Source organism: Kogia breviceps, chromosome 13 (genome assembly GCF_026419965.1).
Source record: "Kogia breviceps isolate mKogBre1 chromosome 13, mKogBre1 haplotype 1, whole genome shotgun sequence".
In the NCBI taxonomy this organism is placed as follows: domain Eukaryota; kingdom Metazoa; phylum Chordata; class Mammalia; order Artiodactyla; family Physeteridae; genus Kogia; species Kogia breviceps.
Genome location: NC_081322.1, coordinates 29,535,813 through 29,562,965, shown reverse-complemented (window position 1 = coordinate 29,562,965; position 27,153 = coordinate 29,535,813). Strand labels below are relative to the sequence as shown.

The window sequence follows — 27,153 nt, the reverse complement described above, 5'->3', positions numbered from 1 at the left end:
CCCCATGCTTACTGATTTTGCCATCTGGAATTTGAGTAAAAAGTGACTTTCTTTAGATCGTTTATTAAAGATGTCTCTTTATCCTCACTTGTCTTTCCCACCAGAACCTCCAGGCTAATGACAGGCATGAAAGAAGATTTCTCCTCTGTCTATGATTAAATTTTTCTTTCTTTTTTTGTTTCTAATAAATTATGCTCCTTGAGTTTCTCTTTAATCCATTGTAACCAGTCACCTTCATAATATAATTATTCCTTTCCCCAAACTGGCCCTTTTATTTTTTACACATCAAGTGTCTCCTTAAAAGAATTATTTCCACTATCCTCACATTTTTAGTCACTCCTTGTTTTATTTCAGTCATCAGGTTTGTTCTTTCTTCTAGTATGGAACCTGGTTTGTGACACAGGTTAGCAAATTCAGTAAGTGTAGCTTAGACTGGGAAGCTGAGATAAGCTGTACTGCAAGTGTCTAAGATCCTATTTTATTTATTACACTTTCCAAAGTTAGAGTAAAATGTTTTCCTTTTGAAAACACTATCTATAAAATCATTCAGGTTATATAGTTATGCAGTTATCAACTTGAGAACCCAATCCTGGGGCTCTAAAATTTCAGATACTTATATTAAAATATTGATATATTGAACCATCTCTGGAAGGAATAAGAGAGAGCAAAGAATTGTGTTTCTGTTCTCACCATGATAGCCCTACAGCTGTGAATAATCTTTGGATCATAGTTTCTTCATTAATAAATTAAATGCTGGAACTCAATAATTTCTAATATCTCTTCTAGCTCTAAAAGATAATTGGATTGATGTAAGTTTATCACTTTATTTTTCAGTTTCTATAGAAGATGTTTTTGTAGTAAAGAATTAAATGAATATTTCCCAATAAAATAAGATTGTAATTTAACCCATACTTTCATATAAAATATAAATAAAAGACCTAATGATAATTAAACACTATGGATAAATGAATAAATTAATTGTTTTGTCTGAAATGGCAATTTAAAAAATCACTTAAGGTGCTATTCTTTTGTCATAACTGTATTTACATAGAAATTTTGGCTGAACTTAGTTTGAAAGACAAGAAGAAGAACGGCAGTCAATGTGTAATACATAAGATATTTTAATTTGCCACTGGCCACTCATAGATATAACTGATTTCTTAACCAATGGAAAATTAAAAAAATTCTTTTTGAAATATCTTTTGTGCTTTGGCTTATAGTTAACATTTAGCCTTGACTGTAGTATATATGTTTATAGTATGCTCCATTTTGTGTCTTCTCTTATTTGACGTGATATGAAAACATGATATAGAAGATGAATGGGTACAACACTGGAAATTAAGAGACTAGTACTGTTTATGCCAACCATGGACTATATAACCTTAAGAAAGTTACTTGATTTTAATGAACTCTAATTTGTAAAATGAAGAGATTGGACTACATGGCTGAGATTATTTCTGGCTTTGTGAAGCAGTGAATATCTATTTCTGTTTTAATGTGACCACTTGGTATTTTATGTTATTTGTTTTTTTTTTTCTCTTTACTTGAATTTTTTCCATGTTAACCTCTGATGGAGAATAATTTGTGAGATATATTTGGCATCAAAGGATTCTGTACTTGTGTCAAAGTTCTACTTAGATTCCATTTGTAGTAAAGACTCCATTCTTGACTCCATATTGGAATTCATCATTGTTTTCTAAGTTATTTGTAATCTCAAATTAGGTTCTCAGTTCATTTTAATAATAATTGTGAATGATATCTTTATGTCACACACTAGTGAACACTAATGTTAGTATTAGTTTAGAGGCTATACATTCCCCTCAGCGTCAACTTCTTCCAAATACTGGAAGCAACTGTTTTTGTTTAACATTATATTTCTAACAAAGGCAAATTTAATAACGTTGATAACCAAAATTTAAACTTCATAATGCAGTGTAAAAACAATCAATATCCATATTATAATGTTTAAAATAGCTAGTTAGCTCTGATAGGTTTTATTTACTGAGAAATTCATCTTTTGTCTACAGAAGTTAATGATAATAAATACATTACTCTGCTAATACTATAAACACATGTTCTCCAGGCAATCCTATTAGGTAATGCTCAACATTTTTACATTTACAAATGGAAAGGTTTAAGAAACTTGTATGAAGTCTGCAAAAGGATCCATGAACTTATAATGCACTATGCTGTAGCATGTTCAGATAAATAATATATTAGAAAAGCTGGAGTGATTTGAATGTGTATTTCTGTAATACAAACTAGGTTACAGGTGATTGGCCAACAGGGAAATATTGTCAATTTAAAAATAGACAAGTGATTTTTCCTAGTGTGCAAACATGCTTGAAGCGTGTCGAAATAAGCATTCACACAAAGAGAAAATTTTAGCAATATGCAGAAGTAGTGGCTTCCAGAAGCACCGAGTTTTTCTTCAGAGTTAAGCTATTTGGTGCCGCCACTATGAGCACAGATGAAGAAACTGCAAAGACATTTCCCTCTTGTTAAGAGGAACAGAGGGAGAGAAACAGAGAAATGGAAAAAAAACCAAAACACCTGACTCTTCAGACTCATTTTTACTTTTAATCAAACAAGACTCTTTTGAAAGCAAACACATTCAAAGATCTACATCTCCAGACAGACTAATTGATCGAGATGCTGGATGCAAATTTCTGTGGCTATTTAACTATGCAAAGATTTTTTTTAATGGTTATTGTTACTTTTTTCATTAAGCCTTGTTATTTTTTATGCACAAGGCAGAATGCAACCAGCGCAGCAGAAACTTCCTCAGTCATCATCTCTCTGTTGCATTCATATTCATGGATACTTAGCTCAGTTGATAAATGTCAGGTTAATGAGATTATCATCTACTTCAGGGCTTCACACTGTTCCATGGCTGTAGTCTGTACTTAAGATCCCTGATGAAATTAGAAGAAAAAAAGAATGTAGATGAATTTGTCCAAATTAGTTTCTTTAATAGAAAACTACTTCAAAGAATTAATAGTTTTAAGGAAAAAGAACCTAAATTGTAAGAAACATTTAGATCAAGTGGAATGCCTTTTTCTATTAAAACAAATAACAGAGGCATTAAAAAATATTAAATCACCCATATTATCCCCATCATAACAAAACTATTATTATTTTGACATGTTATATCCAGACTTTGTTGTCTTTCTCAGTAATAAATATACATTTAAAAATAGTTGTAATTATACCACACATAATATTGACATCTGTGTTTTCACTTGTTCTCTAATTTATTTATTTATTTATTTTTTGACTTACAAGTAGTTTCATAATGTATCATCAACATGATTTATAAAACCTCTCACTGGTATTTAAATGATTTCCATTTTTTCCTATTATACTTAAGAAAACATCTTGGTCAAGGGAGCTTTACTGTTAAATCATTTTCTTAGAAGTCATGATAAAAACAAAGATTACTGAATACATGAATATTTCTTTATAGATAAATAAAACTATTTATGACAGCTGATGTATTTTACAGTATTGTTTTCCATGTATTTTACAGTATTGTGAAAAGTTTAGAAGTCCATCAGCTGTACATATATATGCTTGTCTCACCACAGCCTTCTCAAAATTTGATTTTTTTATGTTCAAAATTGATGAGAGGTACAAAACTATATTTCAATATTGCTTTTATTTGCATTTTTTATTTAATGTTGGACATTTTCCTATGGAAATTCTCTGTAGCCTATTTATTGGGCACATAATTTTTTAAGGCTTTTAAAAACAGATTATTGAGATATAATTGACATACAATAAACTGCATATATCTACAGTGTAAAATTTTATAAGTTTTGATATATGTACACACCTGTGAAACCATCACTGTAATCAAGAAAAAGAACATATTCTCTTCAATTTCTGGAAGAATTTGTATAGATTTGGCATTATTTCTTTCTTAAATGTTTGGTAGAATTTGCCAATAAGCCATGTTGCTCTGGAGATTTCTTTGTGGAAAAGTTTTTTTAAACTACAAATTTAATTTTTGAAAACAGATATGAGTTTATTCAGATTCTTTCTCTTTTTCTTTTGGGATGAACTCTGGTAGCTTATGTGTTTAAGAGATGTGTACATTTTATCTAAGTTGTCAGATTTATTGGCATAGTGTTGTTCATAGTATTCCCTCATTAACCTTTCAGTGCCTCTAAAATTTGTAGTTATGTTACTTCTCTCATTTCTGATGTTGGTAATTTATATCTTCTCTCTTTTCCATAATCAGTCAAGCTAGAAATTTTTCAATTTTATTAATCATCTCCAAGAACCAGTTTTGGTTTAATTGATATTTTTCCTACTAAGTTTCCAGTTTCTAATTCTTTGATTTCTGAGCTGTCTTATTATTACTTTCTTCTGCTTAATTTGGATTTAATTTTTGGTTTGATGCTAGACATTGTATATTTTATCTTATTGTGGATCATAGGTATTTTTTATTCTTACAGATATTCTTGAGTTTTGTTTCAGACACATTTACTTGGGAATAGTTTGATCCTGTGGAGATTTGCTTTCATGTTTTGTTAGGTGGAATCAGAGCAGCCTTTAGTCTAGGACTAATTTTTCCCTTTACTGAGGCACTGCATTCTGAGACCTTTATCCAAAAACCTGTGAACTTCAAAGTTTTTCTCTTCTCTCTGGTAGGAACACAAACTAATCCCAACCTTATATTATTTCCAAGCATTGTTCCCTCTAATCCTTTCAGGTTGTTTTTCCTCTGGTCTCAGGTAATTTCCTCACACACATGTTTTGATCAGCATTCAGCTGAATTCTCAACAGGGGGCCCCTCTGCAGATCTTTGAATCTTTGTCTATATTGGTCTCTGTCTCTGTTTCTGTCTCTCTCTCTCTCCAGCTCTTTCCCATTTGGTACTCTACCCTACAAATATGCCTTTCCTTGCCTCTCCAGTCTACCAACTCTGTCTCTCTGTGTCCTCAACTCAGGGGTCCTTTGTATGTGTTTCTATTGATGTTTCAGAAGTGGTTTTGCTTGCTTGTCATCTATGATTGGTTTTCTCATTCGTCTGTTTATTTTTGAGTAATGGATATTATATAAGGAAAATTATTGATAGAAAGAGTAGACAACTGGGGATGATTTATCTTTCTTTAAAATCTTTCTAAAGGTTTTTATTGCTACTGCTGGTTTCTGGGGTCATTATTAGTCTGTATAACTTAACACTGAGATTTGGGTTTGAAGTTTTCTGGTCTACCCAGATGACCTGGCTGCTGTCTGCGCAAGGGTGGTTCCTTCCTTCCTCTTAATCCTGGGATGTGGTTTTTTAAAGCCAACCCAAAGCAGACAATGAAGCTTAGTAGGATTATACATGTCATGTGTCCTGAAGGCTGATTTTTGTCACCGAAGACTTGTGATGATGTTAAAAGTGTATAAAATAAGAAGTAGCTCAGATTTGGTGGTGATCAACTTATAACTGGATAATGCCCCAGGCAAAAATGTTCCCAATTGCCCTGTTAAAAATCTCTGGATTCACATCCTTTCCAGTGTCTTGGCATTTTAATTCCTTTCCACCCAACTATTTGATAACTTTTGGATGATAATTTTTTGTTTCCTCCATCTTTTTATAGCTTTGATCATCAGAAGAGTTTTTCTGAAATATTTACCTCACTGACTAATGATATTTTTCCCTTTAAATGTCAATAAGCAGTGCGTTACAGCTCTAATGTCACTGTGTTAAAAGCTAAATGTAGTATTACTTAAACATTTTTACATGATCACAATACTATATCCAACATTAAAATAATTGTGACAGCTAAAAACTTTTCCTGACTTTGCCAAATGACCCCTAGGGAGCACAGCTGCTCCTGGTGGGGAGCTACAGCTACTGAAATCTGGACAAGTCTTCAGGCTTCACGGCCCATACTCATAATCATCACACTGCCCCGTCTACTTGGTAGGTTCGGCCCTAGGGTAGGTAGAGTTCTACCCTGGTTTCCACAAAACCTACATATCTCACTGCTTATTCCTTCCCCCACAGACACAAAGATATAATTAAGTTGAATTATATTTTTCTCCTTCTCTGTACTTCTCTGTACATAAGTCACTCTGTCCCCTTTCCCGTCATTCATGTCTTTCCCTTCTTAGTACCTGCCTGTCCAGTTTAAATGACATTCCTTTCTGTATCTTTCTTCATCTTCTGTGCATTTCTCCCTCCTCTGAATGAGATTTCTCCCTTGAGGGTGTGAGTTATCTGAGGATTAAATTATGAAATATATGCGGGCAGAATTTGTGTCTTATCCATGTATATTGTCTTCTAAAAGACAAAACAACAGTTTCCTGCATCCAGGAGGCACTAAGTTGAATGAATATATCACTTTTTTTTTTTTTTTTGAGAAAAGGTAGTGTCTTTCATACAGTAATTCTAGAAAGAAACTGCTTCCTTAGCTTCCATTTTGAATTCATCATAAATTTATCACCAAAGAATTTAACTAAATTGTATGCTTGGTAAGTACCTGTTTCTATTAATATATTAATTCTTGAATCAGTATGACACATAGATGGACTACCTGCTAGTTAACATTTTGCTTTCATTTATTTATCTGAAAATGAGTCGTTCTCTTTCTTTACAACTGATTTTTAAAAAAATAATTTAAGGAGTTTGGTTGTATCACACAATTCAATTTTGTCTACCCAGGTTGACACATTCATTAATCTTAGAATCAATAGGAAGAAAATTCTATAACCAATTGATATTAAACTGAAAATAAATACACTTAATTTTTGCTCAATTTTCTTTATGGTTTAATTGTTTCTTATGCATTATTTTATTAACCCAGAACAAAAATCAAGTTATAGCAACATTCTCCAAAGAATGTTCTACTAGTGTTTTTAGGTACTCCATGAAAATAAAATGTTGGTGGTTATATAAGCTTTGGAAACTTTATGGTATATCCTGCTGTGGGAAATTAGTAATTCACAGTAACACATTAAGGTTAGTAAGGAATTCTATAACAGAAATCAATCAATCATTGGTTCAACCTCATTTAACCCAGTGTTTCCAACCTGTAGAACTTAGTGGTTAAGCACTGAGACCCTGGGTTAACTGCCTGGCCTCAAATTCCAACTCTACCTCTTTCAAACTGTGTAAACTTGGGTGTGTGTCCCAACTTTTTGGCTGATAAAAATAAAGGTAATGGTGGAAGTGTAGAGTGTTGTAAAGATTAAATGAAATAACATATGTGAAGTATTTAGAATATAACCTGACTTATTGAAAGCCCTTGATCTATATTTACTATTATTATCATTTATATTTGACCACAGAATTTATTTTGGAGTAAGAACTGCTGGGATCACTGTGGGATCTGTTACAGAGATTTTGGGAGGATTGTCACAGACATATTTGATATAGTAGCCATTCCTGGGAAGTGTGCCCAGATGGATTAGTTTTTATCTCTGAGTACTTACCTGGAAAAGGGATAGCTAACTCAAGTAAGAAATGGCCAGTTAACACCTATATGTGGTTGGATCCAAGTTGTAAACTGGACTGAGGAGTTTTCATTTCCCTTCAGGTATGCTGAGATGTACTACCATCCTATCTGCCCAGAGAGAAGAAAGAAACATGAAGCCAAGAGAAAGAAAAGAACCTGCCCTTCTCCCCACAAACAACAGAGATATACACACATAAACATGAGCACACAAAACAGACCCACACATGGAGACACATATGCAGGCATCCAAACTCACACAAGACATACTCTCATCGTAGAGCACTGCTGAGGTTCATGTCCTTTTCTGACTTGGTCTTTGTAATGAATGTATAATCTGTAAGATGTATTTATTTAATTTAAAAATTTTAATTCAATGTATACAGGGAACCTAGATTTTCATGTAAGTGGAAAGGAACTTCCTCGAATGAATGATTTTGAATGTAAGCATTAGAAATAACCAGCAGTAAGTATTGCACATTTCAATTGAATTTTTTATTTTAAATATTCACAGTACAGGAATTTATTAGGCCTGAATAGAACATCATTATTTACACATCCAAGGGATAACTCCAGCAGTAAATCAGTGAAATACTTACACTGAATATAGGAAATATGATTGAAGAGATTTCTTCTTACAGATACAGGCTCATTATACATTTATTTCTGCCTGGGAATCTTAGCACAGATTGAAGTCACTATTAGTTGCTGAACAAAATTTCACAAAATTATAACTATAGCAATCACATCATATATTTATAAGCCCAGAAAGACATCAGTGGCAAGCAACCCACATTATAATAGTATTTTTAAGGGAAGGAAACTTCAAATGACATCTCCAGTTTAATTTGTGGAAAACACAAGTTCTCCGGATAGCTGAATATACAGATCTTCAATGGCATTTTGCCTCTCATGGCTTATTAAAATATTTGCTTAGCTGCCATAACATGTTATGTTATTTACAGGTTGAATCAATGAAGTTCCGAACAGTATGGTAGCAAACTAAGAGCCCAGATTGATGTTTGCTGACTGTCATAAACATACAACATCCTGGTCTGGGAAGTTGGCCTCCACATTGCTGGGAATGGCTACTCATCATTTGGATCAATGCTTGACTCCAGGATGTAGCAAGACTCAGTTGCATGATTTTCACTTGGAATAATAGCTGAAGTCAGCTTTTCTTACCAATATACTAACTTCACTGAAGCTGTTAAAATAACCTGAATGAACCAAACTTCTGCAAATAAATAAATAAATAAATGTATAAATAGGATCCTCACTGTTTTAATAGCATAGCAATGAAATTAGCTTCCAACAGTGTAAATGCTATACTGGTGTTCAAGTCACCAAGTGCTATGTTCTAGCCTCACTATATCATGGTGAATGACTAATTTCATTCGTGGGTGGAGTGGTTATTGGTACGCATATATTATCCGTTTGGAATTAAGCCCTTCCAAAAACACAAGTATATTTTCTGAAAAAAGAACGCAAAGGCAAAAATAAAGACAGGACTTTGCTGAACAAAGTAATTTCTGCTCACATGGACTGCTGCAAATTTTCAGCATGTAGAGGCTTGGTCTTGCAGCCAAAATTCACATTTTCTGTGCAATCATCTTTTTTTTTTTTTTTTTTTTTTTAAATTACTCAAGTTACTGAGAAAAAGATTGGGTTTATTTCTTTTCCTCCTACCAATTATACTGATTTGCTGTCCATACTGCCTGGGGGTTCTAAACGTTACTGCCCAATTTAGTGTTGTGCAGACCTGACCTCAAGTTTGGTTTTTTTTTTTTAATTATTTTTTTTAACCCCACTGGCAGTGGTACTGAGTTTGGCAGTGTCAAAAAAAAAACATACCATTCTTGATTGTAGAAAAAGCTGCCAGAATATTGTGTTCATAGTACGGAATGGATTGAGATGATTTTTTTCCCCACATCTTCATGCTTCATTATAGGAAACTGTTATACAGTAAATTGTATCATTTGCCAACAAATGATTTTATTTGTTGTATTTTATTGCTGACAAGAAACGCCAAGAAGAAAATTGGGAGGAGTGGAATTTACCACAATATGCTGCAAAGTTAGAAAATAAGCAAAGTAGCATTGTCTATGGGCTCATTCACACTGAGAGTAACATTTTCACTAGTAAAGTTTAAAAAGGACTTCTGAAAGAACGTGAATCATGCACATGGGATGAGACGAAGCCTGTGGGTGAGTTGGCAGTGTGAATCCCCCCAAAGTTGCACGATTCACTAATGGCATGCACTTTTTCACCTAATATAACACAACTGTAATATCATCATATAATTTCTAGCACAACGTATTTCAAACATGCACTGGCTACTAAAATAAGATTTTAAAGAAAAGCTGATGTTTGATATAAAATAATCATGTTTTTTCAAGTGTGGAAAAATACTCTACAAAAAAATAAGTAGAAAAGTGATTTCTGATCAATGTGTGATTTTATCTATAAAAATTCAGATGACTAATTAGTGTGCTTACGACAATCCTATCAGGTCTGCATGGCAATAATACACATACAGAAAGTTAAGAGCATTAAACAACTATTAGCACAATGCAAGTATCCGTATCAGAAATAACATGAACCTATAAACTGTACATTTGGCATTTAGGTTTCAGGGTGCTTTTGAGTCTGTTTAAATATGACAATACAATAGTGCAAAATCACGTTACATGAATAAAACATACAATTACCATCCAAATAGTTTATGGATTACTGACCCTTACAAGTTACACATTGGCTAGAATTGGCACATTTTTTTTTCAGCATGATAATTTTGACCTTCCTTACTTGAGTGGATGTCGTTTTATTCAAAGTTACACTTGAACTACATAAAAAAAAAAAAGGATAGGCATGGGTGAGTCTATATGTGTGTTCTTGAGGAAATGAGATAAGAGGAAGCATATGGCATCCCTACTCTTCATCTGTGAACTTCCCTTGCAGCTTTCTTCATTAGCAATGCTTTAGTTAGAGCTCCTAAAGAAATTGCCTGTTAACCTCTTTTCCCTCTTTCTTATGGCTCACAGAGCATCCACATGACCAAATGGAAGGGAGCAGGAAGAAAAGAAGAAAAATTCTAGACGAATATATGACAGCATGCCCTGTGCCAGGCTAATTAAACCAGGATGTCTAATCAACAAATCAAAATTTGTAAGAGTTTCTCAGGTGATGATAATGTAAAGTTCACTGCACCCTGTTGACAGATGAGAAATCTATGGCCCAGAAAACCTAGTGAATTATACAATAGATTATGTAAGCTAGAACTTGAGTTCTGATCCTTAATTTACTGCTCCTTTCCTTGTTTCTTGTCGCCATTTTTCTCCTTTCTGCAGCTTTGTGAACTTGAATCTACCTGCAGACTTGTTAGCTCTTTGTTAGCCTTTGTTAGCCTTTTCCCTTTAAAAAACATCTATTGTACACACATGTTGTTTTGGATTTAGAATAGACCACTGTATTCCAATGAAGATGATAAATCTCAATAATTTCATTCAAATAATTTTGACCAGTTGCATTTCCTCCAGCAAACATTACTTCTTATCTTCATCTGACACAGGATTTATGGAAATGTTGTTTTTGATATTGTCACAATTATTCTGCTAACCCTGACTCTTACCAAACCCAACCTTAAATAAAAAGAGAGAAAAAAGTAAAAGAGGGGAAAAAAAGGCACATGAATAGATAGATTGTTTGTGAAGGTTGCCATCATACTGATAGCTCTAGAGATTTAAATTTTTATTTTAAGAGTAAAAAAGCGTGATGTTATTTTCACAGCTTTTTTTTTTTTTTTTTCTATTCCTATATCCACTGCCACATAACCTGTTAATCTTCCAGGGCAAGAGCCTTCATTGATATGAGTGTAGAGCATCTACAAGCTAAAAGGGATTTTTAATTTTGTTTTGTTTTCCTTTTAAGTAAACTCCTGGTCACAAGTCTTTCTTTGTCTTTTGATTCATCATTTTAAAGTAATATATAAAATATTTGAGATAGGTCACCTGTTATCTAAAAAGTGCACTGCTCCCAGTTTTACACAGGCAACAAGATATTCTCAATTGGCTCGAGGGCTTTTGAAAATCAGTATGTGAAAGGCCTGATCTCATTACAGTCCCTAGAGACACGCGTCCTACCCAACATGATAGTGAGCTCTCTTCTGGCAATCTTGCCTTGGATGAAGATGGCATCTTCAGGATTGTCTCATCCGAGGGACCAAGGTGGCTAATAAGGCCCGTCTGAAGTCAGGGGATGCGTGTTGTAACTCTGGCACATATTTCTTGCATAATGAGTAGTACTGGGTTGTTAATTTCGTCTGGGTCATCTTTCTGCCAAGCCCCTTTTCTCTCTCCTGCACTCTCATTAATCAAAATGGAATGCAGTCATGTGTAGAAAGCCACAACAGTTAACATACCTCTCTGTAGAAATCGCTCTTAAAAGTTTTCTGATAAAACTTATGTTTTTCACAATGAAATTCCAGCAAGCTCTAATTTAACACACTTTACATATATAACTAATTCAACAGTTTGGTTGCCAGAGAACTAAGAAAAATGACTTAATTCAGTTTTTGAAGTTTTCTAAGGTTGTATCTGAAATAATAAATGTTTCTAAAATTTTTTAAAGCAACACAACTAGGAACTACTTAAAATACTATTTTGAATATCATTCCTTTTTTACACATTAAAAAGAAAAATTGTCCTTAAGTCTACTTTTTTGTTTTATTACAGTACAACTTAGAAATTGTGCACATGAACAGCTGAGAATATTCATGTCAAAACCTTATTATGCAATTAGTAATTAGAGTAGTCAGTCGCAGTCTGGCTAAGAATTATTTTATTACTGCACCAGTAAACAAATACATCTCAGCTCATCGAATGTATACTCTAACATTTTAAAAGTAAATTTTAGCATTCTTTTAAAACTTTACAAAAAGTAGAGACTTCATTCTGTTTCCTAACTTTTATCATTAACTAGTTCTGTGGCTAAACTACTAGACAGTTGAAATGAGGGATTACGTCAAGTTGTTGAATGTTTACTTCTAGGCCTCTTTCCTTACCAGAAAAGGATTTCTGAGAATCTTCCTGCTATTCCGTCTGTGACTTGAGCTATACCAACTGATAATATGCTAAATTGACCATTAATTTACTGATTGCTCATAACATGGAGGTAAAATTAGGTCTGCTTTGGGTTCCATGATTTTAAGAAATGATGTATGTGTTTAGTAATGCAAATAATGCCTATGCACTACGACTGTCAGCTCCCCACACCTCTTGCATTACTTAGTGATTACAGAAGACGTGAATGCACGCTTCCACACTATATTTGTTTCTCCTCTCCTGAAGATTATTCCTTTGGCTTATTTAAATTTGCAGTGATTCTCATAAGCTGTCTGCATAACGCTTTCAGAGCCTCAGAACTAAAATTGTGGAAATAATTTTGGATTCCTCACAATGATCTTTCATTATAGCAAAGCATACTACTAATTGGACACATTGTTTAGTCACTTAAACGTCATTATATTTGTCCTCACAAAAAACACATCATGAATATGTTACCTCCATGTTACCTCCACATGCATGTTACCCCCATATGCAAAATCTGAGGCTAAGAGAAGTCACATACTTGCACACAGTGAATGGGCAGAGCTGGGATTCAACTCTAAATCTGTGGTCATCAAAAATCCATGTGCTGTACGCTATAACCTTGTTGCTTCTTGTACCTCACAGGGAAATAAGCCATTATTTTGTAATAACTTTAAATGGAGTACAGTCTATAAAAATATTGAACCACTATGTTGTACACCTAATATAATATTGTAAATCAATTTGCTATACTTCAATTTAAAACAATCCATGTGCTACAGCTTGCTGGTATATCCCAATTGCAAATTACTTTTCCACCCATCAAGCAAGGACTTTGGAATATGGGAAAGAGTTTTCTTAAACACATACAGCAGATAAGCAGATCACAGAAGCCTAACATTTTATGGCTGTAAAGGATTTTAGTAATCCAGAGAATCAGAAGCTGTGTTTTATTAACAGTTTTTCAAATGATTCTTATGTACCTGACCCAGCAAGTTCCAAAGGCGTGTGTTTGAGAACCATTGGCTTAGGATGGTTCACAAACTATAGCATGAAACAGAATAACGTAGGATAAGCATTAAAAGCATGTTTTTATGGACTTATGTGAAGAGATTCCAACGGCATGAGCTGGGCCCAGGAATCAGTATTGTTCATAAACACCTCTGGTGATTCTAGGTCAGGTGATGTTGGAGGGTTTTAAAAAAAATTCTTCTTAAAAATATTTTTAATTTAAATCAAATGAATAAATATATATTAGTTGTGAGTTTAAAAAAATAACTGAATTGTCCAGATGTGTTCAATCTGGCTTACTCAAATTAGCCTCCCCATTTTACTGTCATCTGGGGATTGACTATGCACCACCACTACCTCCCTTAAATTTTTGCATAAATAAAAATTTTCAGATAATTGTAATAGGAATGTGGATGGTGTAGAAAAATTTAAAATATTTTAAGATAATGCTCAGTATATGCTTATTTTTCTGCAGGCAATTAAGATCTCAGTGCATAGGTGAGTACATGAATTGTAAAGGAAATAGGTAGAGAACTAAGGGGCGGAAGGAGTTAAAGGAGGAGGATTAGTTAATTAAGAATTTGCTATATTCACTGGATTAGGCTCTTTCCAAATATTAGATTAATAATCAGTTTTATACTTTACTTGTCTATTCAGAGAAATAAGAGGGAAATCTGTTGGAATATTTACCTCCAAAATATTATTTTGTGATGGTCATTGGAACTGCATTTGCAAATACGCGCATATATCAATTTAGATCTTAGATGAGAGAGTAACAGTGCTAAAAGGAACGTACAAAACAAAGGTCCAGAGAGGTCAAGTGGCTTTCTCAAAATTAAAGTTTTTTGAATAAATAACCCAGCCTAGCATTACTCATATTTCTGGTTTAGCAGGTTATCTCTCATTTATGTTGTAAACTACTCTATATAATGCTTACGGATATGGATGCATTCAATATGAATTACTAAGAGGAAGAACACTTTTGGTAGTAGTGGAGCTTATCCATTTGCAAAATGCTACAAAATCTCCAGATGAGAGATGTCCAGAAAAAAAATACCATCTTAATTGACTGATGTTTGCAGTATAAAGAAGTGTAGTTCACGAGGAAAGAAAAGATGTTTCTCCCCATGCCTAGTTTGGTAATAAATATGTGCCCCCTACAGTGCTTGCACTTTATATTCTTCTTAAATATGAATTGTTTTTTCTATTAGAAACAGTTCGTATGTTAATATTTGAATAGAATGTTAACATGTTCCAAATTCTTTTTAATCTTTCTAGAAATGTTACTTCTTTGCGGTCTTAGAATGCAGTAAGACTGGAAAGACATAAAATGCCTTCCTTTTGCATCCAGGCAGCAAACTGACCAATGAAATAAATACATCATGTCTAACGGGTACCAAGAAGCTGGAACTGTTATCACACTTTAAAAAATATTTTGCACGATCTCTAATGCAATCTGTTTATTCATTCAACAAGAATTTGTTGAGATCCTCCTCTGGGTTAGGCACTGGATTTATCTTTTAGATTCTAAAATTTATTTTGTTTAACGTCTTGATTACAATTAATTTATTAAGAAGTTCCCTTAAATGAGATTAGAGTTTAAGGGCCCTCAAATATATGATTAAGCACAAAGTCATAATGTAAGGATCTAAACCTTGCTTTGGTAACATTAATTCATGCAGAGACATTTTCTGGGTGATTACCTTTAAGACTCAACGGAATCTAGTCTGAAAATAGGCAGGTAAAAAGATCTCAATAGTATAATTTCCTCTTCTTTCCATATTTAACCTCCAACTGGAGGCAAGAATATAAAGCCTCAGCAAATAATTTCTAAATAGTTGGTCAATTTATCCCTCAGATGCTCTGAGCTTTCTAAGCCCTCACAACAGAAGATATTTCTGCACATTCTGGGATTATCAGAATTTGTATAGTAAATATACAATTTTGAAGCTGATGGTGGATTCCTATTTAGATAACTTTTTAAGTTTCTACTTCATCTTGTCATATTTATGGCTGTCATAAACTATGACTGTCATGTCTTTTTTTTTCAGACATGACATACTGCTGGATATGGAGAATTTAGTATATGTTCTTATTAATAAGGCCTATAATAATTATATTTATATATTCTTACTAGTAAGGCCTGCAATAAATAACATTTAAATATTCAGACCATTGAAAGTAAAAGAGTTTTGATATTTTTAAATAAAACTTTTTAAGTGGTCTGTTCTTATTTTATATTCACAATCTACCTCCTGGCAAAATTTGTTTTTATAACCAGCAGCGAGCCAATCTTGTCAAATCTATATCTTTCACCACGTGATATCCTTAAAAAAATTGCAATCCACAGGATTTATTAAAGAAGTGGCAGAGAAACAGAACCATTTTGAGGGTTGCATTTCACTTCAAATGTGGTGAAAGCCCATTTCCTTCTACTAAAGCTCAACTCCTAAAATATTTAAACCAGAAAGAATGCTAACAAGTTTCATGTTTTATTTACCTTACGTATACTTTTTCAAAAGTCAAAGTGCTTCCACAGAGAGTGTAATATTCTACAGGCCCTAATAACACCAATCAGGCATTCACATTTTTAGAATTGAGACCTACTTCAATGATAAGGTGAGAATACAATGAAGAAGAAAACAGGATCAAGAGAGGTAGTACCCTTTAATTCTAATCTTGGCTATGTCAATATAGGTGTGGAGTGTACGAGTGTGTGTGCCTGTGTGTGTCTGTGTGTGTGTGTGTGTGTGAACATATGTCTTAAATATTATCTCTGAATCTAGTTGCTTCATAAGTAGAACGAAGAGATTGGTTTGTAAACATTGCTATAATTTCTTCCAGCCCTAAAACTCACTGATCAATGGACACAGAATTGAAGCTGACTCATTCATTTTTGGCACTGCATATTAAGAAAACCTATTCTTCTGGGACTTGGTAATGGGTTTTTAATATACAGATGTGCTAGTTAGTCACTTAGTATTATTGCCTTAGCTTCAGTCATATTATCAGCATATAATTATAGTCTCACACTGAGAAAGAGATCAAATTCATAGTTGACAATAAAGGCAATGCCCTCAGGTTTCTCGGTTCTTTGAAATCATGAGCATCTACCACAGCAAAGGCTTGTTACTGAATGCTTTTCTGCTTTTGGAGAAAGTAGATATCTCTAAATTGGTTAGCAATGCATCCTCTTTAGATCCCTATATTTTTTGTTGGCCAAAAAGACAATAAAGTAAACATAAATGTGTGAATTTGACTATTTGAACATAATGAAATAAATGTGGTGGAGATCTCTCCTTATCTAGGAGGGCATCTACACAGACATATCATTTCTGGATGCAGTGTGGTTAGAAGAGATAATATGGAGGTAATCTTCCATTAGGTCAAATGAGTAAACAAAGTGTGTGGCTCAGAAACAGGTCTGTTCATCTTTATCTCTGGTTAGGGCATTGCCTGACACAGGGAGCCTGTTCAATCATGGGTAAAGGAGTGAACCTGAAGATCAAACAATCCTTCATCCAATGTAGGAATCTTCCTCTGCTCAAATCCTTCTAGTGGTCCCAAGAGCTCATTCCCTCACAAGGCAGTCTGGATTGTTGGACATAGCTCCTGCTTTCTGAATTTAAATTTGCCTCTCTCTCTATTTGATGTAGAAAATTGTGGAGTTGAGTTCTACTGATGTTAACATGTAGAGGATTATTAGACTAAGTCACAAATAGACACAAATGGATGTCATCAGAATGTTCTAACACTTTTGATGGGTTTAGAATAAAGTCATTAAAGATTCTTTTGGTAAATGCTTTCTTTGAAGAATCCTTATCTTCCCATCTTCTCTCACCCACTGCTCGCTGCTTATATTCAGCCCTTAACATTATGGAGGGGAAACACTGTACAGCAACTGCAAGTTCAGGGGTGAATTCTCCAAAAACATAGTGTAATGAAAATTTATTTTGGTTCTGTAAAACCCTGAGGGCCATGGTCATATGTGCCACATATGAATAATTACAAAAATGGAATATAAAACATCATCTCCAGTTAGTACCTCTAGGCTAGAACTGTCACTTTTTTGGAACAAACAAAAATTTTCTGATGACTTTCAATGTCATTCATTTATTAATTCAACAAATATGCATTGAGATATCACTCTGTGTTAGCATTATGTGTTCCCTACAGATTGTCATTTTATTATGTTTAACATCTTATACTTAACACCTTGATAATAATTTTATTTAGGTCCTTTTAAATGATAGGACAAACATCTCACATATTATGTTCATATGATGAAATGTAACAGTTTTAGACATTGGACCTTTGGAAAAATATTTTCAATTGATATGTTATTTAAAATTATATTGATACATAAATGTACCAATTATAAATATGACTTGTATCTATACATAACCTTTTCCTTTGTCACTTGATAAGATTATTTGTTTTATTATAAAAAGGAGTGTTAAGATCAGGAAGAAAACTACCTTAGATTTTCTTAAGTTTTACTAGGATTATTTCCCAGGTACTAACAATCCCAACAAATTGGATATTTAAAAATACTTAAATAATTTAACTTAAGATCATGAGAACAAGTGGCTGCATGTGCAAGTCAACTTAATGAAAGTAAATGGAAAGCCTAATAGCTTCCCGAATAGAACAGTTCTGCTCCACTATCTGGCTTATTAACTAAGTGAATAATTCACAAATGTGGCATTCACAAACGTGGTAAACAGGTAAAAAATAGATCAAATAGAGACAGTTATACGCTGTTCAACTTTGAAGTCAGAGAGGTTAGAATTCAATTACAAATGCTTTTCCTTTGTTACATTATGCCAACCTGGAACTAGAGATGATAATATTTAATGAAAATATTTCATATTTGAAGATGTGCATCTTCACTTACCAACTGGATTAAACAACTGATCAGTGTAGGAACAGCAATCGAATCACAGTTACATTACAGACAACTACAAAAATATGAAGAAAATAATGTTTACAAATGATAGAGAAGAATAAATTATTTTTCAGTGCACATAATTAGGTACATATAAGATAATTTAAAACAAGTGGAGTGATTGCCAAGGCTGCACTCTCAAAAATCTCCATCAGAATATATATGTCACCCAAGAGAGAGTGATACACATAAATTATGACACAAAAGCTGAACGATGTCTCTTCTCATCTTCAAAACCTCAATAATATCTCATCAAAATAATTTGCCAAGTGTGCAAATGATGGAAAACTTTAATTCCAAAACCATTTCTCTAAATTACCAACGGATTTATATTCTTGATGTCTTTTCACATGGTCACAAGCCAAGCATGCATGTGATTCCCAAAATCGTGGAAGATTTACTGTGAAATCTTTCCTCCAGTTAAAGTAACTAAGGTATAATTTATTGTTTTTATCTACTTCCTTCAGATACTTTGCTAGCTCACTGGGAGAGTTATAATCTTCCACATGAATGAATGAATCTGCTGGAATATAATTCTCATAGTTTTCCCTAGATGGCCCCAAAACAACAGGCACAGAGCCAGCCAGAAAAGCATTGTAGAGCTTTTCTGTGATGTAATCTTTGTGGATTGAGTTTTCAAAGGAAAGATAAAATTTGCAAGTAGATATGGTAGGAATCAAATTTTTATCATTCACATACTCTCCAAATGCTTGCCCATAGGTGTGGATTTCAATGCTTTTGCTCAGCTCATTGTAATACTTGACCCTGGCATGTTCAGGGTTCCAGTTACTTACAACCCAGCACACTAACTTCTCTTTGCTCGGCACTTCAAACACGAAGGGGTTTGTGCTCACCGTCAAGAAGCCATAAGGCACTTGGATATCTGAGTCGCGGCGATAAGTCAGAGTCAGGTTGAACAGGTGCTCAATGCCGCTCTTCTGGGGTGTGTGAGTTGGTGATTCCAAATTCATCCAAATCCATTTCTGGAAGGGTGGCCTTGCCTGCTGAGGTAAATTAGTCAGATCCCAACTGATGTCTCGGTGATGGATCAGAACCGCATGCGATTTGTTGTACAGGGACCGGTCCGTCGTGAGATGGCATCCTTGGATGTTGAACATTGCTTGGCAAGATGTAAGGTCAAAGGTCTGCCCGAATGGCCACACCCAAATCAGAATCGTAGTTTCGTTAAAATAATCAGTTTTGGTGGAGAAGAAATTTTTCATTTTCAGCACAGAGCTGGCTGACTCCATCGGATTGAAGATCCAGCTGTTGGTGGGCTTGATGTAAATGAGCAGACATGCCATGAAGCAGCCCAGGATAATGCAGACGATTAAAAATGGGCGGAGAATTCCTTTGGATGCCGAGGTCATAATTTTTCCTGTGAAACAGAAAAGGAAAGATAGAGGGGTAGGTAGAGGTAGGGATGAAGAGCTAATCATAAATACGTTTTGAGATAAACAGGTGATATCTCCTAAAATACACTTAATCACCAAATCAACTGCATTTTCCTTTCCGGTCTTAGCAAAAACTAAATATAGGATGTCAGTTCAATACAATCAAGTTGTAACTTTAACAGTACCCGTTTCCTAAATGCTCACTCTCTGCTAGGCTTTGTGCCAAGCACTTTGCATACTTCATTTCCTTTGATCCTCACAGAACCCCTATTCAAGGAGGTCTTTTATCACCTCTTCTCTGCAGAATGAGGAAGTTGAGGGTCAGAGATATAAGTAACTAGCTTACCCTAACTAGCTCACCCATTGAGTTATGCTCTTTCTTGCCTTCTACAATCTTCTTTGAACAAATAATACAAACATCAATAATCCATTGAGGTGCATTTGGCACCTCAGGTTTGATTGTCTTGATTTCTCTAGTCTCTGCCCTTTATATAAGTGAGGACTATTTACCCAGGAGTTAAATTCAGATGAGTTTCCCATAACAAGAACAGTATCTGACACCTATCGGGGGCTCATTAGTGCCAAGCATTAATCTGAGGACTTACATGAACATATATATATATATATATATATATATATATATATATATACATATGTGTGTGTTAATGTATATACATATGTGTGGCGTGTGTGTCTGTGTAAGCATATGTATTAACTCATTATATTGCCATCTTAATCATGAAGAAACTAAAGCCCAAAATGGTTAAGTAATTCGCCCAAGGTGATATAGTAAGTGGCAGAACACACTTTTAAACTCAGGCTCTGGTTCCAGAGTCTGGGCACTTGAGGACTACATTTTTATAATCATTGATTCCCCTGGTTGCAGCCAGAGGATACAATCATCTTGATGATAACAGTATGTAAGCTCCATGAGGGGCTTTGCTTCTCACTGCTGTATCCTCATCACCAGGTTACAGTAGGTGCTTAATAGATGCTGTGTATGTTGCATGAATGAATGGGTGGATTGCTGAGTACCAACTATGCCCAAGGTAAAATGCTTGGAAACTAGATAAACAAAAGTGAACCAAGTGTGAATGAATGCAATTATACTTAGTTGCTTTCTTGCTGTATTTTAACACATATCCCTCTACAGAATAACTACCTTTACATTGACTTACAGGTATTCCTACCAGTAGATGAGCAAAATCTCCTAGTTTTGATTCTCTTTGTAGCATCTCAAAGTTGGCATATTGTACATTTTAGTCCCACAACACTTTTTTGGCCAAACGGGAAGAATTGGTTGCTAGGCAGAAACAACATTCTTTCCACTGTGTGCCTCTCAGTTTTCCTGCTTCCTGGACATTTTGAGTTTCTTGAGGTTCTTCTTGTTAACTCTCTGCACAACTTCTCCCTTCAACTTTCCACTGCTGTCGGGGTCAATTACTAAACAACAGGGGCAGTTACTCAGTAACCCCTGCTTTGTACAGAAACTGTCAGAAAAGTTTGTCTCTTGGACCCAAATTGACATCCCCTTGACAGGAATTTTTTCACCTATTCGTCATTACTAAAATTCAGTTGGATACCCAACATGTCTTGAATTATTTATACAACCTATTTTTGAAGGACCCGCAGCTGTGTCACTATAGCTCTCAAGAGAGACAGCAATAAATTTATAGCATAAAGCAAATAATAATCATAAACAGGATAATTAAAGTTTTTGATATCATTTTTTAAGTAATACAAAGGAATATAATTTAAAGACTTTAGCATTAAAAATAACAGTCTTAGTAAAAGATTTATACAAATTTGAATGTGTATAATTGTGTTTTCCATTAAGAGACCTTCAGTCATACTTTAAGAATGCTCTAAGTGTTAAAGAATGGAGGAGCTTGGAATAGAAACGGTTCAGGTGTGATTCTCAAACCGTAAGTATACTTCAAGGTATTGTGTAGAGAAATGTGAAACCAAGAAGAACAGGAGGCTTCTTCAAGGTGTGGTAATTCTAAATGTGTGTGTATGTGTGTGTGTGTGTGTGTGTGTGTGTGTGTGTGTTGAATCCTTATTTTAAATAGAAAGAAACCGGCATATATCTGGAAAAGATGAAAACTCTAACTGAATCACTGTGTAGTACACTTACTCTCTATATGTTGTCCGGGTTAATAATCAAACCACTACTGATAAAGCAAGACTTTTTAATCCTCAGTAAAAAAGCATAAAGATCAGAAACCCTTTGAACAGAACTTTGGATCTACTTGGGCATCTTGAGATCAACTCATGTCAACCCCAAAACCTGAAATGAATCATATCAACCCCAAAGACCTGAAATGAATCACTGACAAATTAATAGGTGGATTAAAATTAGAAATGGTTTAAAAAAACAGAAGGATTGCCATATATAGTCACATTGTGACTTCTTTCCTCTTAAAAAAAATAAAATTTGTAAAGTGCTTCCTACAGTGCCTGGACAATAGAAAGCACTATGTGTTTGCTATTATGTTACTATTTCTTGTTAAACAGTCAAGAATCAGAGCTCTCATCATAGCTGAAAGTCTTTTGGACTAATAGATTCTGATTTTATGCAAATTATTACCATTTCTAACAACACACACACACACCTACAATCTCCTCTAAGTACAAAACATAACTCATTATTAATAATGTCTGGATAAAATACATAAGAAAGCAAATTATAATGAATATAATAAGCAGGTCTTTCAATAAGTCACGGTATCAGTCTTTTCACAAAACGTTGCTCTACAAGCATATTATACTTAGAGGATTCTGTAGCAGATATTTGCTAGTTTTTACTGCCTGGTAATTGCTCTGCCTTCTTCTGAAAATAGCACCCTAATTTCCTATCGAGATACCTCTCCTCTCCTGTGTGCAATCTTTGGGACTGCAGATAACAATATCTCCCTTTTTCTTAACCAGTGTTGAGCAGGGGAGCCAGATCATTCAAACTCTCTCTCTCTCTCTGGGTGTTTAAAACTCGAGTGTAAGGGCCAAGAGGGAAAAAATATTGGAGCTGATTAATCACAGTGGGGTTCCCTGAGAAGACAATTATATAAACTCTGCTATCTGGGTCCAAGGAGCTCCTCATCATGCTGCCTTCCTGGGCTTGGTTCTTCAGATACTCCTTCAGTTCTAAGAGCTACTCCATAAACTTGCAATAATTTCCTTTTTGTTTACATTCATTATAATTGGTTTTATTGCTTGAAACAAACAAATCCAAACAAACAACAAAAACTACAAAAACAAACAACAAAACCCTAATCAAGCCAAAAAAAAAAAAACCCCAAAATGAAAAAACAAAAACCCAATTGATTATCTCTCTCTTTTTTTTTTTTCTTCTTCCTGCAGTATATAACTTAAATCTTTCAAAAAATTATCTGGATTTAAAAAAACCTATATATAAATTCTCAAAACAGCAAACAAATCTCTTCACTTTACATTAAGCCATAGACTGCGCCCAGAGTGTAGCTATTTGGTGGTGTCTAACTTAACAGTTAGTAATCAGTTTAGGCCGGCTCAGAGAACAAATTTTCCCCATATAATCATGATGGTGTTTAGCGTCATGATATTAGTATCTGAAATTCTACAAGTCTTCTGAATACTCCACTGATATTTGGAATTTAAATTGCCCCTTTAAAAAAATTTGGGGGGGGGGTTGGCATTGTCTTGTTTTGCTTCTACTCCTTCCTACAACTTTTATGCTAAAATCCTATACAAGAATAAAATTGTAAGCCTTCTACATTCTACACTGTACACCAAATTATATTCTGCCTCAAAGCACTGTAAGGCTTAATATATTCATGGCTTTACTTTCAAAGACTCCCTTGACACCTCACATTCCACTAAACCTTTCTTGTGGGCATTCCTGCTCTGAGTTCCCACAATTCTCCCCATTAGCTCCTGAGCCAAATGCCTCCTGCCTTTGGGAGAAATGCCATTTACTTTTTGGCAAGAAGACACTGGTTGATCTCTGGAATGCTATCAAATTTGTGTTTGTGAACATTTCTCAAAGACCTTTGGATGCAGTCTCTGGTATTTCCAGGCATAAGACTCTGTTTTACTTCCTCCAAACACCAGAGAAGCTGCCACCAAAATATGCCAGCTTTGGTCAGCAATGTTTTTCCTGAATATTCCTCAGAATACATTCTGGCATAACTAACAATTTTCTGACTTATTAATACAGTGGTTTCATCTTTAGGGTTATTACCTCTAAATGCTCAAAAACCTCGTTTTGTTTTTCTGCTTTCACTTTTGTCTCAGGCATTTGTTTCCTTTGGTGTGCAAGTTGCCAACTGCCACTTCTCCTGCCCTGCACACTTCTTTATCTTGGACAGTTTCTACATTCAGTCTCTGAAATTTTCTTTTCAATACAGGGATTAACCTTTTTTAGTCTGATCTTTCATCTGCTCTCTTCTCTTTACTCACAATCACTAGTTCTTGATCACTGTCTCAATTCACTTTAGAAGCTCTATTTACCAGCTCTGGCTGTAGCCAGAACAATCAGATCTGACACTGAGCCCAAGTGTAACGTGGCCCATGTGCCACCTAAACATAGGAACACACCAGACAGGACAGGGGGTAGTTTCTGTCATTCTCCCAGAACATGCTTTCTGGATTCCCTTGAGGCAGTCTTCCATAATTTCATAGTGCTTTCTATGATTATTGTCAGGTGTTAGACCATAGCAGCCAGGTAATGAAGGTCAAGGATGCCTTTAAAAAAAGAAACCTCTCATTTTGGGGCCAAAATATTACTATGTGTTTCTGACTCTGAGAGTTTCTTTCTTTCCGATGACAAAGTAGAGCAATTAACCCATTGAAGGAGGCTTGACATTTCCCTTTCCCTCAAATGCACACCCATTGCAGCATGGGAACTGCCAATTTTGCCTCCTCAGTATTTCTTAGATTAGTTGACTTCTCTCCATTTCCCTAGGTTAAAATATGTATCATCTCTTGTATGGACTACTAACATTGCTTTTAAGTGGTCCACCTGGCACTCACTTTTGATCCTTTCAGTTCATTCACACTGCGGTAGACCAGTGATTCTCAAATTGTGTTCCCAAGACGGCCTCAGCATCAGCATCTCCTGGGATCGTGTTAGAAATGCAAATTCCCCCACCCAAATCTTGACATATGGAATCAGAATCTCTGGGGTGAGGCCCAGCAATCCATCTTAAAAAGTCCTCCAAGTGATTCCGACATACACTTTCAAACCACAGATCACATATTACCCTTCTGTTTAAGGGTATGAATTCCAGTTGCTTTTAAGATAAAGTAAAAAAGTCTTAATGTGGCTTAAACAGTTTTGCATGCTGGGGACCTTGCCTCTGTCTCCAGCTTCAGTGCGTTGACAAACTCTCTTTTGCATTCTCTGCAATGCTGTGCTTGGCCGTCTTGCACGGGGTCACTGCACCAGTTCTTCCCTCTCCCTGAACAGTTTCCTGCTCTTTTTTTTTTTTGTTTGTTTGTTTTTGTGGTACGCGGGCCTCTCACTGTTGTGGTCTCTCCCGTTGCAGAGCACAGGCTCCGGACGCGCAGGCTCAGAGGCCATGGCTCACGGGCCCAGCCACTCCGCGGCATGTGGGATCCTCGCGGACCGGGGCACGAACCCACGTCCCCTGCATCGGCAGGCGGATTCTCAACCACTGCACCACCAGGGAAGCCCTCCTGCTCTTTCTTGATTTACTCTTTTTCACTTTTCTGGTCTCAGCTCCACTGGTGGTTGCTTATGGAAGGATCCCTGACCCCTCCCACTGTCCAACACACACGCAGTAAATCAAAGGTCCCAAGTACATGTCTCATAGAACCATTTTTGCATAGCACTTAGCACAGTAGCAAATTTACCTATAATTGTGTGGGTATTTGATTAATGTTGTTGCCTCTGTTCCACCATTAAGTAGGCTCGTATGGTAGCTATTGGGTGCTTTTCCTCAGTATTTAATCCCTAGTGCCTAGTCAGACCTGGCAGATCTTTGCTCTCAACAAATGTTTTGGGAGTGACCACATAACTAACAATTATTGAGCATTTGCAGTGTTCCAGACACCAGGCTAAAACGTTTATGTAGATTTTATCATTTAAACCTCAGGGAAAATATATTTCCTTTTGTTCATTTAACAAATAAGTATGCATCACTTTCTCTGTGACATCATGGTCCTAAGCACTTAATGAATTTTTAGTTCCTTTAGGTCTCATAATGCCCAGATGAAATATACTCTACAATTATATTCATTTTTACAGATGAGGAAACTGATGTCTATCTATCTGTCTCATGTCTTATAGCAAGTGGTCAGTCAAGATGTGAATACTAGTGGTTTGACTCCAAAGTGTGTTGCTTTAAAAACATGTTAAGTATTGAGGTTCCAGCTTATAACTGCAGAGAATGCTATGAATTATAGGAAGAAAGTTTTATTTTATGACATATATTACTCTGGAGCCATTGTTCATAAGAACAAACTAGATTCATCAACATCTCTCTCCTGGCTCTTATTCTAGAAACCAATGGCCGGAACAGTGGGTCCAGAGTACTAGAATTTTAGGTAACTCTCCTCCTGCCCCCAAGAGAGCAAGAGAGTTTGGAGAGGTAAATCAGAGCAGGGATGAATCTAGGTTTTTTTTGTTTGTTTTTTTAAAATTATTTCGATGTTTATAAAGCAATTCAAGAAATACCAAGGATATTGACACATTTGTAATTGCTAATCCAAGGCCTCTCTGATAGTTATATTCCTGCTAGTCACATTCTCTTTCAGATGAATTCTTTACATGCTGCTTTGTTGAGTCAATTTTGAAACTCAACTAACCTCAAAGAGCTAAATTGCCTAGAAACAATAAAGGCGGAGAAAAGGAATCATTTAAATAAAATTTTCAGTTATACCCCAGAGTTTGTCCACATAATGTCATCAGTTAATGTTTTTAAAGGATTTACAAGTATTTGTTTTTACCATTCCTTAAAACTTAATATGTAATTCCTTCTCTATAAATTTTTGTATTCTTAATTCCCTGGATCTCACCAGACTACTATTGAATATATAAGGCCATATGCTTTGAATCACCACAGTTTGATAGTTGGATTTATATCAGTCTTACTACCAGGAATGTCTCTTCTTTAAGGTGTCCCTCAATTGTTTCTGTGAAAGACCATGCAAGTTTCATTTGGACCCCAACCAGTCTGGCAGCAACAGTCCCCTTCCATTGTTTGTCCTTCTTCATCTTGTGGTTCCACTAGTCTGAGAATCCACTTAATGCAGCTGTCCTT

At 35.1% G+C, this 27,153-nt stretch overlaps 1 protein-coding gene across 4 annotated transcripts in view; it reads right to left on the bottom strand.

Moving 5' to 3' along the window:
- Nucleotides 1-18,057: 18,057 nt before the first annotated feature.
- FUT9 (fucosyltransferase 9) overlaps nt 18,058-27,153 on the bottom strand; it is a 178,953-nt gene continuing 169,857 nt past the window's right edge. For all 4 annotated transcript variants that reach the window (XM_067011492.1, XM_067011491.1, XM_059083077.2 and 1 more), the window contains one exon: nt 18,058-19,875. In XM_067011492.1, coding sequence (XP_066867593.1) covers nt 18,788-19,867 — 1,080 coding nt within the window. In that variant the 5' untranslated portion in view covers nt 19,868-19,875 and the 3' untranslated portion in view covers nt 18,058-18,787. The remainder of the gene's footprint in view (nt 19,876-27,153) is intronic.